This window comes from Phyllobates terribilis, unplaced genomic scaffold (genome assembly GCF_046119375.1).
Source record: "Phyllobates terribilis strain yellow unplaced genomic scaffold, ASM4611937v1 Scaffold_3__8_contigs__length_932513732, whole genome shotgun sequence".
NCBI lineage: Eukaryota > Metazoa > Chordata > Amphibia > Anura > Dendrobatidae > Phyllobates > Phyllobates terribilis.
The window spans coordinates 782801521-782818030 of NW_027362763.1; the positions used below are offsets into that span (position 1 = coordinate 782801521).

The 16510-nt window shown below is 45.1% G+C and overlaps 1 protein-coding gene across 2 annotated transcripts in view; it reads left to right on the top strand.

The window, feature by feature from the left end:
- The first annotated feature begins 674 nt into the window (after positions 1 to 674).
- The window catches only part of USP34 (ubiquitin specific peptidase 34), a 143233-nt gene continuing 127397 nt past the window's right edge, over positions 675 to 16510 (top strand). For both annotated transcript variants that reach the window (XM_073672310.1, XM_073672311.1), the window contains exon 1: positions 675 to 1023. In XM_073672310.1, the coding sequence (XP_073528411.1) occupies positions 981 to 1023 (43 nt within the window). In that variant the 5' untranslated portion in view covers positions 675 to 980. The remainder of the gene's footprint in view (positions 1024 to 16510) is intronic.

Below are 16510 nucleotides of genomic sequence, written 5' to 3' on the forward strand. Positions count from 1 at the left end.
GTGGGTGAGCTCGGCCACACAGGCCGGGGCAGTGGGTGAGCTACACAGGCCGGGGCAGTGGGTGAGCTACACAGGCCGGGGCAGTGGGTGAGCTACACAGGCCGGGGCAGTGGGTGAGCTACACAGGTCGGGCTCCCCGTTTTGGAAGCTGTTGCCATAGTTTCTCCATTCTGCAAGGATCCACAGGCAGACTCCTCTGCACACAGGAAGTCTGAACCACCCCTATTCTGGCACAATGGATCAGTCCATACCAGCTGTCGTCCCTTGTTTATTGGAAGGAGCTAAGGGTAAAGTGGGGGGGCGATACATCAGGTGGGCTAAGGCTTTGGCGGCCATATTGCAGGCGGGCAGTCGGAACACGAGACCATAGGAGAACTCGTGTCTGAAAGGTCACAATAAGGGACACGCTACAATGGCTGACCCGACGATTTTGGCAGTGATTCGGGTCGGTCACAGGCTACAAGTAGAAGTGCTCCGCACACACAGGTCGCGACATATACCATAAGGCATTGCTGGTCAGACACACAACTCCCAGCATGCCTCAGGCTGGGACACGCTGGCTGGTCAGAGCTCGCAGGCCATAGTTCCCCACTTATCAGTCCCCGCCTCTCTTTTAGTTCGGTCATGTGACTTAATAGCTCGGCCGCTGGGCGGGATCTCTAAGCCGAACAGCCGAATCACTTCCGGAAACTGCCGAGCTGAACCGAGCATCCCCAACCAAAATGGCGGCGGCTGTGGTGCTGATGGCTCGGTGAGGCAGTGAGTGGCTCCGCTTGTCGCCGCCTCGGTCACATTTGGGGAAATTAAACTCGTTATTCCTTCCACTTCGCCCCTTTTTGCCGCCTCATCCTCGTCTTAAACATCCAGTTACAGCTCCTGGTCGTTCCCGGGCCTTGCAGCCACAAACGGCGCCGCATACACCGGCTGACGGGCCGCGGCAGCACCAGATCCATGCTCGGGACGCGGCTCCTTCATGAACGATGTGTGAAATCTGCGCAGACCTGGTGGAGGTGTTAAATGAGAGTAAGTGACCGAGCCGGGGCTGGAGGACGAGGGCCGGGGCCTGGAGAACCGGGGCTGGAGGGGAGGACGAGGGCCGGGGCCTGGAGAACCGAGGCTGGAGGACTAGGGCCGGGGCCTGGAGAACCGGGGCTGCAGGGGAGGACGAGGGCCAGGACCTGGAGAACCGGGGCTGCAGGGGAGGACGAGGGCCGGGGCTGCAGGGGAGGACGAGGGCCGGGGCTGCAGGGGAGGACGAGGGCCGGGGCTGCAGGGGAGGACGAGGGCCGGGGCTGCAGGGGAGGACGAGGGCCGGGGCTGCAGGGGAGGACGAGGGCCGGGGCTGCAGGGGAGGACGAGGGCCGGGGCTGCAGGGGAGGACGAGGGCCGGGGCTGCAGGGGAGGACGAGGGCCGGGGCTGCAGGGGAGGACGAGGGCCGGGGCTGCAGGGGAGGACGAGGGCCGGGGCCTGGAGAACCGGGGCTGCAGGGGAGGACGAGGGCCGGGGCTTGGAGAACCGGGGCTGCAGGGGAGGACGAGGGCCGGGGCTTGGAGAACCGGGGCTGCAGGGGAGGACGAGGGCCGGGGCTTGGAGAACCGGGGCTGCAGGGGAGGACGAGGGCCGGGGCCTGGAGAACCGGGGCTGCCGGGGAGGACGAGGGCCGGGGCCTGGAGAACCGGGGCTGCCGGGGAGGACGAGGGCCGGGGCCTGGAGAACCGGGGCTGCCGGGGAGGACGAGGGCCGGGGCCTGGAGAACCGGGGCTGCCGGGGAGGACGAGGGCCGGGGCCTGGAGAACCGGGGCTGCCGGGGAGGACGAGGGCCGGGGCCTGGAGAACCGGGGCTGCCGGGGAGGACGAGGGCCGGGGCCTGGAGAACCGGGGCTGCTGGGGAGAGGAGCTGGGGGGCGGGGCTGTGTGCAGACTATCCTTTTCACGGGGCCTGTGCTGATCTGGCCGCTTCCACTATCACCGCGCCTGTGACATCCGGGGATCATGTGACATGGGGTCTTCAGAGATCTGCCGTCTGTGCCTCGTTCAAATATCTCCCCAATGGCTGTGGAATTTGCTGATGCGTCTGATTGAGATCTGGTCAGATGTGTGTAATTGATTGTAGTCTGTAGATCATATCTGGCAGACACGTAACGGCCTTTGATTTCTGAAGGGTTTACTGAGATGAGATCAGCTTCTGTTCATCTGTAGCCAACCCAGACCAATTGTCATCTGTAGAAATCTGTGAGAATACAAGCTGAGGTGATGTCAGCAGGGGTCAGGGAGACCCCACCAGAGGTGCTGGTCTGTGAGTGGGGTGACTGTTTTGACTGCACAGAACCAGTTGATTCCAGTAATGCTGTTACAAGTACAGATTTTGTTTTCCTGCCCCGATCTCTTTGGATCCCGAGAGCTGCGCTGGGGATCACGGGCCGTACTCGGATGTCTGAGTTCAGCCTCTTATAATCACTACCAGTTAAGGCTGAGGCTACGTGGTGACTTTGTCTGCGAAACTTGACCAAAGTTCAGTAGGGAACATGAGAAATCCCCTCATCAGTAGTTAGAAAAGTCTCCAGCTGTGTATTTGGGGCAGACTTCTGCCCATAATGATCTCCAATCATTGATATGACAAGTTGATCAGTGCACACTTAGGCTGTGTGCCCACGATGCAGATTTAATACGTTTCCGCAGCGTCATTTCCGCTGTGGAAACTCATTAAAATCGCTTGGTAAGAGGTCCGGGATGTATCCCAATGATAATCTGCATGTGCTGTGCACATGCTGCGGATTATCATTGCGGAAAAATCTGCAGCACAACCAATTTGGGCACGATTTTGCGGCGAAATCGCGCCCAATGACTTGCATTGATCCGCATGTATACATGCGAATGTTATGCTGTTCAGTGCGCGAATGGTACCCAGGTCTGGAGAAGAGGAGACTCTCCTCCAACCCCATGGTACCTGCAAGTTAAAAAAGAACTAGAAAGTAAGGCTTAGTTCACACGATGCTTTTTAATGTGTTTCCGCGGCGTTTTTGCAGCTGCGGAAACGCATTAAGAACGCATGGTAGAAGGGCAGCAATGTTCCCCAATTGAAATCCGCATGTGCTGTGCCCATGATGCGGATTTTTCCGCAGCGTAAACGCTGCGCTCAAAAATCCACAGCATGTCCATTAATTTTGCGGAAACACTGCATTTTCGCCGCCATTGACTTGCATTAGAACGCGCCAATTCCGCAAGACTGCATCTGTACTTGCGTAATTGGCGCGTTCTAATGTGCGGATGGTACCCGGGTGTGGAGAGAGGAGAGTCTCCTCCGGACCCAGGTACCATTAAAAAAGCTGTAAAAAAAGAATAAAATAAAAAATAAATGTATACTTGCCTTCTGGCGGCCCGCGCACCGCTCCTGCTTGGTTCCCGGCACTTTGCAGTGAGTTGAAGGACCTGCGCTGATTTCAGAGTCATGTGACGGGTCACGTGACGCTGACGTCGGCAGGTCTTTCAATTCAAAGTTGCCAGCAGCCGGGAGAACGGAGTGAGCGGGACAGCGCGGGCCATCAGAGGGTAAAGTATACATTTTTACCACTCTCTCGGGTCACACTATATAAATCCATGCCGTTTGCATGGATTTATATAGTGTGACCTAGTTGTCGAGCACTTTCCAGGTGATGCTAAAATCGCCTGGAAAGCGCTTGTCAATCCACATGCGGAAACGCATGTGAATCCGCATGTATTCCGCAGGAAAAACGCATGTACAATCTGCATGCGTTTTTTTTTCTGCCAGGGAGATGCAGAAATGATGCAGAAATGTTGAGCTTCATTTCTGCATCGTGTGCACATGCCCTAAAAAAAATATTCATAGTCACCTATCCGGCAGCCACCGGTCTCTCCACGGCCGCGTCCTCTCGCTTCGGCGTCCCGTGGTGTACTTGCAGGACCTGCGGTGACGTCATTTAGCCAGCTGATGGTCACGCGACCGTTGACGTCAGCAGTCAGGTGATGGTCGCGTGACCATCAGCTGACTGAATGACGTCACCTCAGGTACTGCAAGTACACCACGGGATGCCAAAGCGAGCGGACGCTGCTGGGAGGAGATCGGGGGCCGCCAGAGAGGTGAATATAAGGTTTTGTTTTTTTTCTAATTTCTTTTTACTTTTTAATTCTTTTTTTTACTTTAGATGCAGCATTTGAAGTAGCTATTTCCTCTTAGTTGGTCACACAATATAAATCCATGCCAGTTGCATGGATTTACATTGTGTGACCAACTTGTCAAGCCCTTTTCCAAGTGATGCTAAAATCGCTTGAAAAAAAAACGCATGTAAAATCCGTGTGCGTTTTTTCTGCCAGGGAGATGCAGAAATGCTCAGGAAATTTCTGCTTCAAATCTGCATCGTGGGCACATTGCATCAGGCCACAACAATGAGGCTATCTGTTTGAGGTTGAACAATTAATGTGGTTGTACAGGATGGGGATTTTGATGATTCATCCTTGGTATATCACATCAATATCAGATCGCTGGGGGGCTGACATCCTGTAGTGTGTAAGCCCGCAAGGGCAGGGTCTTCTTCTCTCTGTACCAGTCTATCATTGTTAGTTCCTTTACTGTAAGTGATATCTGTGTTTGGTATGTAACCCCTTCTCATGTACAGCGCCATGGAATCAATGGTGCTATATAAATAATAATAATAATCAGCTGTTACCGGCTCCAGCAGCTGCCACATGTAAATATCGATCAGAGCCATAACAGCACAGCACCATCCACCATGTAGTGGCTGTTCTCAGGTACTGCAGCTCAGATCCTTTTGAAGTAACTATTTGGATGACCTATCCTAGGTAAACGTCATCAATATCTTTATCTTGGAAAGCCCTTTTGATACAATTGTTAGGCCTCCATATTTTCCACAAACATCCCACATTTACTGGAGGAGTTGGGTGACCAAGAGCGATTTATTTTTTAGTCTGTATTAAAGATGCCATCGGCCAATGAATGAGCATTTTCTCATTCAGCGGCTGGTCGCTGCCATGTTTGTGTGCCAATGATCTGTTGAGTGCTGTCCTGTGTTAAAAAGCCTTAAACAGCTCCTACGTTAACCTGGTGCTTACCCGCTCGGCCCAGCCTCTTCTTGGGTCTGTCGGCTGTCTGTATAGTCGACTGCTCCTGACTATAGCTCACGCAGGGAAAGCCCTTTAGGGCCTACTTCACACACGTACACATTTTTTTTAAACCTGAAATTTCAAGTGATAACCTACTATTTGTTGCAAGGTATTTTATTTTATAACATGCATTTTTCAATTTCTATAGAGAAGCTTATAGGCGACAATACAGAAAAAATTCCATATCCAAAACCTGCTACGTATAATAAAAACTGTGCTTGTAGATTTTAATAACTTGTAGCCACAATGCTGCTTTAGCCAAAAAGTTAAATAATATTGCAAATTCTTCTCGAATCTGCTGCGGATCTGCTGAAATATTAGCCCTATGGCTCGTCTGTGCTGAGCTTGTGACCAGAGTAAACATGCTCATTCTTATCATGGATTTATTTTTTTTTCTGTACCACAGTCTAAAGTTTGTGTGGATCTTATGGCCTAAACAATCTGTAAAGATGCTTGGTTTAAGGCTTTTTCACGTGACCATGTTTTTGATCTGAGCGCTGTCCATGAAAGAACGGACAGCACTTGGACCAATGTTATTCAATGGGGCAGTGCAGATGAGCAATTGTTCTTCACTTACCGAATCTGCATGTGAAAAAAAAATCGCAGCATTCACTAATTTGTGTAAATCGGATAAGAACCATTCAAGTTTATGGGTGCACAAAAAAAATCCATACAGAGCCACAGTATAGCATCCAATTTTTATGGATACATTGCAATTCTGTAACAGTAAACTGTAAAAATAATTGTAAATGATTTATAGCTGCTGTAAAAAAAAACAAAATAAAAAACGGATTCTATACGGACTGCACACGGATGATTGATAAACAAATCATCCATTTTTTTCTGGATGAATCACTTTTTTTTTTTTTTTCCTCCATACATGTACAGTTGAAACCAAAAGTTTACATACACTATAAAAAAGACACATATGCATGTTTTTCTCAATATCTGACATGAAATCAGAATAAAACTTTCCTGTTTTAGGTCGATTAAGATTACCATCATTTTTAATATTTGCCAAATGCCAGAATAATGATTGAGAGAGGATGTTTTAAGGCATTTTTATTCCTTACTGCAAAGTCAAAAGTTTACATACGCTACAATTACTATGCCTTTAAACAATTCTGGACTGCCCTTATGATGATGTCATGTGTTTGGAAGCTTCTGATAGGTTTTTTTTTTTTTGGCAACAACTGAGTTAGAGACACACCTGTGGATGTGTTTTAATGCACACCTGAAACACACTACTTCTTTGTGTAGAATCATGTACAAACAAGATGGGAATGTCCAGCCATCATACCGCTCAGGAAGGAGACGGGTTCTGTGACCCAGAGATGAATGTGCTTTTGTCCGACATGTGCATATCAGCCCAAGGATGAAAGCAAAAGACCTTGTGAAGATAATGGCAGAAGCTGGTAAGATTGTGTCAATATCCACAGTGAAACAAGTACTGTATCAACATGGGCTGAAAGGCCACTCTGCCAGGAAGAAGCCATTACGCCAAAAGATACATGAAAAAGCCAGATTAATGTTTGCAAATGCACACAGAAACAAAGACCTTAATTTTTGGAGACTTGTCCTGTGGTCTGATGAAAATAGAACTTTTTGGTCATAATGACCATTGTTACGTTTGGAGGAAGAAGGGAGAAGCTTGGAAGCCTAAAAAACACCATCCCAACTGTGAAACACGGGGGTGGCAGCATCATGTTGTGGGGTTGTTTTGCTGCAGGAGAGACTGGTGCACTTCACAAAATAGATGGCATCATGAGAACAGAAGATTGTGTCAATATTAAAGCAACATCTCAAGACATCAGCCAGCAAGTTAAAGATTGGGCGGAAATGGGTCTTCCAAATGGACAATGACCCAAAGCATACTGCCAAAATGGTAACAAAGTGGCTTAAGGATAACAAAGTCAATGTTTTGGAGTGGCCATCACAAAGCCCTGATCTCAATCCTATTGAAAATTTATGGGCAAAGCTGAAAAGGCAGGTGCGAGCAAGGCAACCTACAAACCTGGATCAGTTACACCAGTTTTGTCAGGAAGAATGGGCCCAAATTCCGATCAACTATTGTGAGAAGCTTGTGGAAGGATATCCCAAACGTTTGACCTACGTCCTTCAGTTTAAGGGCAATGGTACCAAATACTAATGAAATGTATGTAAACTTTTGACTTTACAGTAAGAAATAAAAATGCCTTAAAACATTCTCGCTCTCTCATTATTCTGGAATTTGGCAAATATTAAAAATGATGGTAATCCTAATTGACCTAAAACGGGAAAAGTTTATTCTGATTTCATGTCAGATATTGAGAAAAACATGCATATGTGTCCTTTTATAGAGTGTAAACTTCTGGTTTCAACTATATATATTTTTATACACTCGTGTGAACCTACCCTATCTGTCAGTGATGCTATGCAGAGTTTGAACAAGTCAGTCGTTTGTGTTCATTAACTAGTGCCCATTCATTTTATTCCTTTCAGTCCTTGTTCTTAAACTTCAGTGTTTCTGCTAATGCAAATATATCTGGACATTTTTAGATATCTCAGAATATTTTCTGTGTTCTGGTATAACCTCTGATCAGGTCGTGTGTCGCTTTGATGGATGGGTGCACACTGCCTCACTCCTGTAATAACTGAAGCTGCCGGTGACTGGTCCGGGTGACACCTGCAGGGGCGACTGTTCCTGGTTATTTCCTGTAGTACCAGTATGTCCTGAACAGGTTTGGGTGGGATCTGGTTTGTTTCATGTATTTTCTGGATCTCTGCAATTAATACGTGTCAGTGTAACTAGTGACAGCATTGAGTGTATTCTTGCTTTAGGCGTTCAGATGCAGACGTTGTGAATGCTCTGGTCGTGTTTTTATAAGATTTCCAAAATGCACCAGTGTGTGATTAGTTGGGTACACACTAGGATATCCCTGTTACCTTATAACTGTTGAGGGTCCGCTCTATAGGATTTCACAAATTCAGACATTCATGTATCGTGGTCCGAGTACAGACCATGATGCACGGGCTTACCCGCTTGTCTGCTGACCCGAACTGGACAGGCTCGTATACGCCTATGACGCTGTCGTGTTCAGGTCAGAAGACCCATGGCAGTCCGTTGTCAGACCGTGATACATAGACGTCTGAATTTAGCCTTATACGAAGATTAATGCTAGAACCACACTGTTACGTTTGTCACACGACTGTACCTCAGACAAGTCGCATGAACAAAAACATCTGTTCAGCTTGTCTGCGACTTGCTATTGTTTGTCTGTTTTAGTAATGTAAGTTTACTTGGGGGGGGGGGGGGGGAGTCGAATTGCGTTTTGTTGCACGCAAGTGGCAGCCACACTTGACTTTTATTGAAGTTTATGAAAGTCTCTCTCACAACTTGGAGACATTTGTGACTGTGTTGCAGTGAGACACCATAGGAGCTCATTCTATGTGATATATCAATGTGGCACTGCGATTTGAGTGGCACTGCTATTTGAGTGCTGCTCGATACGTGTAGCCCTAGCCTAAAAGTGCTGCAGTGCTAACTCGGCCTTGTGGCAACTGACTTATTTCCCTGTACCTTTGCCTTATCAGATTTTAATATTCAGTGGATATCCGCTCCCTTGTATTGGTGCATATTTCTTTACTGGGTGCTGGAATTGGATATCTACCGCTTTGCACGTCATTTACAACTTTGCTGTTACTTATCACTGTTAGGGCTCAGACTCATCTGCGTTTAAAATGGACGAGTGCAACCCAATAAAAAAAAATCAGATTGCACTCTGACTAATGTTAGTCAATGATTCTGTGTTCATTTGCGATTTTATTTTTTTTATTTTTATTTTTCTCAGCTCGGATTGGACTGAGAAAAAAAAATCGCAGTATGTTGCGAGTTGCTGCCTATGTTGGATGAGACTCGCCAACATAGGTCATTGAGTGCGAGAAAAAAATCGCATGCGTTGATTTGTGCACCCATCAAATAGGAAACCCGACATTTCATCAGCTGAGTACAGTAAAATCATAGCCTGAACAGTCAGAATAGATATAGGTAGAATAAAAGAAAAAACTGACGTATGGTCTTCCATATTATTTTTAACCAGCGTAGGGAATGCTGACAGCTGGGGGCTGATGTTTATAGTCTGGGAAGGCGCTAATGAACATTGCGCTTCCCAGGCTATTATCCGCTCACAGCTGTCTGAGTAGCCTTTACTGGTGACTAACAAGAGGTAACCCCCACCCCCAACAATGGTGTGGGGTCCCCTCTATTTTTAATAACCAGCAAAGGCAAAACAGACAGCTGCAGGCTGATATTAATAGCATAGGACGGATCATGGATATTGGCCACCTTCGAGACTAAGAACATCAGCCCACAGATGCGCCAATGCTGGTGCGGTGGCAAGTGGGGTAATAGTATTGGTGTTGATGTCAGCTTTGTAATGTCAGCTGACATCAAGCCCAGGGGTTAGTAATGGAGGGGCGTCTATAGACACCCCCATTACTAACCCCATAGTGAAAATTAAATACATGCTCAGAAATTTTTTTATTTACGCTTATGAATGTGAGCCCTTAATATGGAACTACAAGTTGTGTAATAGTTCCACATCAGCTGCTGCATGTAAGGCCAACCTGATGTATGGCATCAAGTTAAGCATGCTGCATTTTCTTTGTGTATTTTCGATACATCTAATTCCATGTCTTCCATGTTGTTAGTGGACCTTTTGCTGTATTTAGGATCTGTATCATGCAGTTGTGTACATAAGGACAGAATCCACTGGTGTTTAATGTGTATATTGATATTCTTGTTTCATATGACATTGGACTTATCACACTGGGCAATATCTGGCCTTTCAGCTTGTACTTAAAGGGGTTAACCAGCTTTCAAATATTTTAAAAACAGCTGCAAATAGTATAAAATAACAAAATTATCCAATCATACACCTTGCCAACCAAAGATTCGGCTCAACCCTTCAGTGTACTACTGTCACCAGTGACGAGAGCCTTGATGCCGATAGTACAGCACGTGTGCTCTGCAACAATCACACGCTGACCACTAAGCTAAGACCGCCGGAGCGTCAGTGCTGGGGGAAAGAAGAGGTGAATGCTGTTGATTTGCTTATACCATTTGCAGGTTTTTTTTTAATGTTGGATAATATCTTATAAGGGTTACCTGTGCTTCACACAAAAAATCTGAATGTAATGCTGTCGATTTTCCTCTGAATTGCAGAGGTGAAACCTTCAGCATAAATGGACACGCTGTGGGCTGAAATGAGTTTTTCTAATTGGCACCAAAATAACATGATTAGGGCACTACACAGTTATTACCACAACAGTGAAATTACAGTTTCAGGAAACCTCTTTTCCCTGGCTGCAGTTAACTAAAATCACGCTTGTTTACAGGCCTCTGAGTTTCCCACCACTTGTCCTGGTGTCTGTTATCTGCAGCGCTAGTGTCCCTTCTGCTGTGCTGTGGCCAATCAGTGGGCTCAGTGGCTTGTGTGATCTACTCTGGCAGATCTGCTGAGCGCTCTTATTGGAGTACTGCTGATGATCCTGGAGCAATGGTGGAGACTCCGCGCTGAATCCGGGGAGGACGAGTGAAACACAATGTTCTTTTTAAATGACCCATGCACGGGAGAGGGGTTTTCTGAACTCAGAAAATCTTTCTGCACTGTAAGTCTATTTCGGCACTTTTTTTTTTTTTAATAAAAACTGCGACGTGTGGTTGATATTGTGCAGTCTTACCCATTTTGCTGCTACCATTACATGCTGCAGGTCTTCTGCTCAGAACGCCCTGTGTGGGCACACCCTTTGGTTTTATTCAGACATCATAGTCATGTGTATTTTGACAAAGGGTTTGTTGGGGGCCCTGCAGTTGGACCCCCTGCCATTTCCTATATGCCATTATTTTCTGAGCTGGGATAACCCCTGTGCATAGTTTGTAGAGGCCTCTTTCCTACGACATGTGCATTGCCCCCATGTCCTTGCTGTGTGCAATCACTGTTGTCATTTTTTTTTTCTTTTCTTACAGGAGGTAACTTGATACATGTTACAAAGTGCTACATCATAAATCAGAAAAGACAAGTGTTTTGGCAATAATGTATCACAAATTCATGGACAAACCTTGTATTTTGGGGCGAAATAAGCTGTAATCTGCCCCATTGTGCTGGTTTTCCCCAAAGCCGTTCCTTATTCAGATGAGTTGAATAGTTTGTGGTTGTAGTTAACCAGGGATGTTCTGCAGATGCACATTGTCATATAACAGTGGAAGATGTTTATGAGCTGTTTATGTTCCTAGGAGACCAGAAGAAAGCTAATGTGAACCATGCAGTAATGTACAGTGCCCTGGTAAATGAGTCGGGAGAAGAGGCGAAGACTAGGAGGTGCAAGAAGAGATTACAGTACTTGGATTTAGTTGAGGAATGTTGACTTTTATAAAAATAAGATTTGGTGAATGCTAAGCTATTGAACCATGTGTAGGAAAGTTCTCCCTGTACAGTTTAACACTGATGTTTCCTGCCTTGTGGTGGATATGTGAATGGGGGGATTCCTGTGTTTTGTTAGGTTTTTTAATGGGAACCTGTCAGCTGATTCATTCAGTCCAAACCAGAGGCAGCATGAATCAGAGCCCGGCTGCACCATTGCAGTCAGGTATGTTTTTCACTGAAACATTCTGGATGAAAATATAGTTAGAAGATCTGTCTGGGAAACCGTAGGAATAGACAAGAATCTGGTGCCTCCTCTGGACCGCTATTCCCTGTGTTGCTAGAGGTGATTGATCAGTCTCTTGTATTGAGACCTGTCAATCACTTTTAGCAACGCTGAGAAAGTTCGCCAAGGACAGTGCCGGACTAGTTTGGTCTCCGGTCATATCTTCTAACTAGATTTTTTTTTTTTTTTCCGAAATACTGGAATTTTATAGAGAAGAAATGGCGACAGGTCATCTTTAAACAGGCTTGGAGAGCTAAGATGTCCTCATTAATCCTAGGGCTAGGGTCATACAGAGCAACTTAGTACAGAATTATTTAGTACAGGTATTTACTAAATTAGACTTATTTAAACTTCCCTTTATTGTAAAGTTATGATTTTTTTTTTCTCCCTATTTGCATTAAAGAGTGTTCTGGGTTTGAGGTAAATTTCCACCGTCGCTGGATGTCAGGATTCCCCTCAATCGCCAGATCGAGCAGGAGGTTATGTGACCGCCAGGATGCAATCTTCATACTGGCTGTCTCGTGCCGACTAGCTTCTCATCCTTTTCTCTCATTAGAACATTGAAAAGCGGATGAGAATCTAGTTGATTCACGACAGCCGCTATGTAGATTGCATTCTGGCAGTCACGTAACTCTCTGCTCGATCTGCCAATTGAGGGAAATCCTGACTGCAAAATCTACTGTCTGGGTAGGACAATCTGCACTCACATAGAATGACTGCAGAAACTTTCCTAAAGCCCAGAACACAGTAATAATTGCTGATATTTTCCATATGTATAATATTGCACAATGCTCACGTATTCCAGTCTCGGGGCACTAAGTCTACAGGCTCGTGAGATGCTTCTTGCCCGTGGCAAATCAGCAATGCCTTTTGCCACAAAACTGTGATTAGTCCACAGTTAATTCTGTGTTACATTCACTTTTTTTCTGTGGCTTTTGCTGCATTGCAAAATGATTGTTCTTTGGGTGCAATGATTTTTAGGTCATCATTCTCGGCAGCACATCATCCATTAAACGTGCAAATAAACAGGCCGTGCCTCCGATGTCATGATATTCTATGGGCATGGGATTGGTACATTCTTGTGCCAAGTATTACGAGTGAATTAGTGTGATGTCAGCATGTAAGTGATGATTTGTAGGTGTTAATGGAAGGATCCTTATCTGGCATGTGAGTGGGTACACTGGGTAAATGTTTACTCTTGAAGGCTACACTAAAACTTAGTGATCTAGGTTAACCTTGGAACCGGCCTAATGATGTTGAAGCCCAACCAAGACTTAAAAAGTTAATGTTTAAATATAGTCAGTCTCTAAATACACATTTCCAAAAGGATATATAGGGGGTGGAGAAAAATAAAAACCCTTTAATGTAACAATCATGGTTATACAGTGGCCGCTGTCTATTGGTTGTACACGGTGTTGCACACATCATATTAAGTTTAATGTTTTTTTCCCCTCCGGAAATGTGCTGTCTATTGTATTCTGAATTCTGTTTCTCTGCCATAGAGCAGAAGCGCAGGTGTGAACAGAGGGTCTTCTGCACAATAAGTGGCTCTTAGGCAGCATTCATATATCCCCTTGTGATCTGTAATGTGTGGACCAGCTGCAGGTCTACTGACCTGAACTTAAAGGGGTTGTCCACTACTCGGATAACCCCTTCTCAATCCCTATGTTTTCCCCTTGTAAATGACACCTGATACACTCTTCCGGTGTCTGCTCCGTGCCTTTGGTGTCTGCATCGGCGCTCCCAGGAATCATGTCACATGATCTCTGTGGCCAATCAGTGCTGGATTCACTCTCTCCACCTTCAGACAAATCGCATACATTTGGAGGAATAGAGAGCTGCTGCTCTTTACCAGCCTAATAAGCTGATGAGGTTGTTGAGTTTGGGTCAGGAACCTCGCGGTCTCTCCGTGCATTGCGGTGTGAGCTCACTGTGACACGATGTGTGATTCCAGCCTTAATTATGACCTCCCCTCCCTTCATTAGGCTATATCACATTTCGTTTTTCTCTACAATCGAGCCTCTTATCAGGGGCTTGCGTGTGAAACACTGAAAAACTTGATTGAAAAATAATTTAATGTCTTTGGGTGGACAGACAAGCCACGAGGCAAATAGATTGTGGTGCCATGTTGTGGCATGGCATCTGATATCTTGTTGCGACCTACCAATATCACAAATGTTTCACACTGTGTTGGGTTTCTGCCACTGGTTGTAAGTCACACATGACTAATTTGCCATAGATTCCAATGCCATAGATACGACTGCGACTTGCATGCAACTTATATGATGTGGCTTTTGTTTACAGCAAAATTTCAGCTGTAAAATAGTCTAAGAACTGTTGTCGCCCTATTCTTAAAGAATAAAAGGTGTTTTTTTTATCTTTGTGCTTTAAAAAAACAAAACAAAAACCTAAATCATACAGAATTTTCAGGATTCCACTGAGTATTGACTGGTTTTTGGAATGTGGTTTTGCTGTGGTTTTTTTTTTTTTTGTTTTCTCTCCCTTCCCAGGTGAAGCATAGGTAATGTTTTTTTGTGCAGCTATAATAGCCTCACTGTTGAAAATGGCTTTCCAAAACAGCATGAATAATAAAAACCACTTGTAGTTTGTATTGTATGTATTTATTTTTATCTGTTCAGTCAAAACATCTTGCATAAATACACCCTAAAAATGTTGTCTTCCAAGCATCCTTGGGTGCATTCACACATTTGTGTGTAATGTCAGTTGTGTTTATCGGTCAGACCCTTAGTGTCCCTTGTCCACACATCCGAAAACATCAGTGATCCACAAAAAAACTCAGAGCATGTCCTATACTGATCTAATGTTGAGGAATAGAACAGGACGTAGTCCAAGTCTATTTTTTCATTGCTTTGTCCAAAACCTGCATCAAAGAAGCATTTAACTTTTTGGTGTGGGTTTAAATACTTTTTTTTTTTTTTTGGAGCAGCAGGTAGTGAAATGCTTTCAAAAACCACCGTAACCAACAATGCATTCATACCTCATAGATTGTAAGCTTACGAGCAGGGCCCTCTTTCCTCCTGGTATCTGTTGATTTATGTGATTTTTGTGCCTGAAACGGTTCAATGCCAATCTGCCTTATGTGGACCTATCCTGGTTTACCGCTGTGGAATCTGCAGCATATTTACCGCTGCAGGAGTTCATCAGTGGAGATGCACATGTGAACGTAGCCTTGGACTTTTCAGGGTGAAAAGAAAGGTAAAATATTCCGGGCACAACTGCCTGTTTTTGCCTGGTTGTAGTCACTCCCTTGTAAAGTCCTCTTTATCCTTCATGGAAGTACACAGTGGCAGCTGCCAGCAGCCTCATAAATCAGTAGCAAACAGTTGTGCCCTTGTCTCTGGCATGTTAATGGGGCTTCACATGGCTCCCAAAACAACTCTTTTCAGCAAATGGCGATTTTGTGTTCAAGATGAGGTAAACAGAGAGCGTAGGTTCAATAAATGTCCAGCTAGAATTTAAAGCATCCTCATCCACAATATTCATGTTTTGAGGCCAAGCTTTAAAGTGGTTTATCTGTGATTTATTTCTCTAGTGATTGCACTACCTGGCCATTATCTGTATAAACATAGACATGAAGTGTAGGGATCAGTATGAGCAGAATCTTCTGTATCAGCCCCTGCGCGGTGCAGGATTCAACCAGGGAGGCCGTCATGTTGGGAAATCACGTGACCACTTAGGGGAGGGATGAATGGTCTGACACCCCGTACCCCAAGAGTGGTAGGGGAGTTTCTAAGTTTTTGCGTATGGTGCAATGATCATTCAACATTCAATATCCATTAGACGTCAGTGTATAAAAATTCACAAAAATGCTTTCAGAAACTGTCTGACATGAAGACCCTTTTCATAAATGTGCGCCTATGTTTTTTTGGAACTGCTGACTTGTTCTTTTTCAGTTGAAAGCAGCCTTAATAAGTTATCAGCGGCAAAGTGACTCTGAAGTTACGTCTGGTTCATGCTGCAATCACTAGCGACTGTAGCATCTAGATGGTCGAGAGCAGAAGGTGGCTCTCTTTTTAACCCATCAGCAACCCCATGACAGATTACCAGGTGCCGATAGTTCACATGGCCTCCAGAGGGCTAGCAATGGCCTCTGCATCAGCCAAGTATGATAGACTATTAGGCCCTGCTATAAGTAGGGACTAACGGGCCAGGACAGGCTTAATATGCTGCAATACATGACTATTCAGTATTCAAGTCCTGCAATGGGAAAAGCAATAGTGGAAGTAGAAGAAAAAATTGTACTAATGTGCAAAAAAAAAAAAAAAAAAAAAAAAAATGCGGAAAATGTTTCACCATCAAAAACAAAATTTTTAGGTAAAAAGAAAACACTTAGTATTGATGCTTCCTGGAACAACCTAAACTTTAAAACTGTCACATTATTTCACCCATATGGTGAACACTATAAATAATTAAAAAAAAAATGCACCAAAAAATGCTTTTTTTTTCATACCGCCTCACATAAAATAAAAAGAAAAAATAGTCAGCTCACCAGTAAAAGGCGTGTAGTTCCCAATGCGGATCAGGGCAGAGCAGCCGCAACATGAACAGGCAAAGAGCAGAAGGATCCAGCGGTGCAGTCTGTTAGTCGTGTATTAATAAAATATAGCTTCTATTTGAGCCATTAAAAGAGCAAATTTAGTCCACATGTTAGCACACTTACAA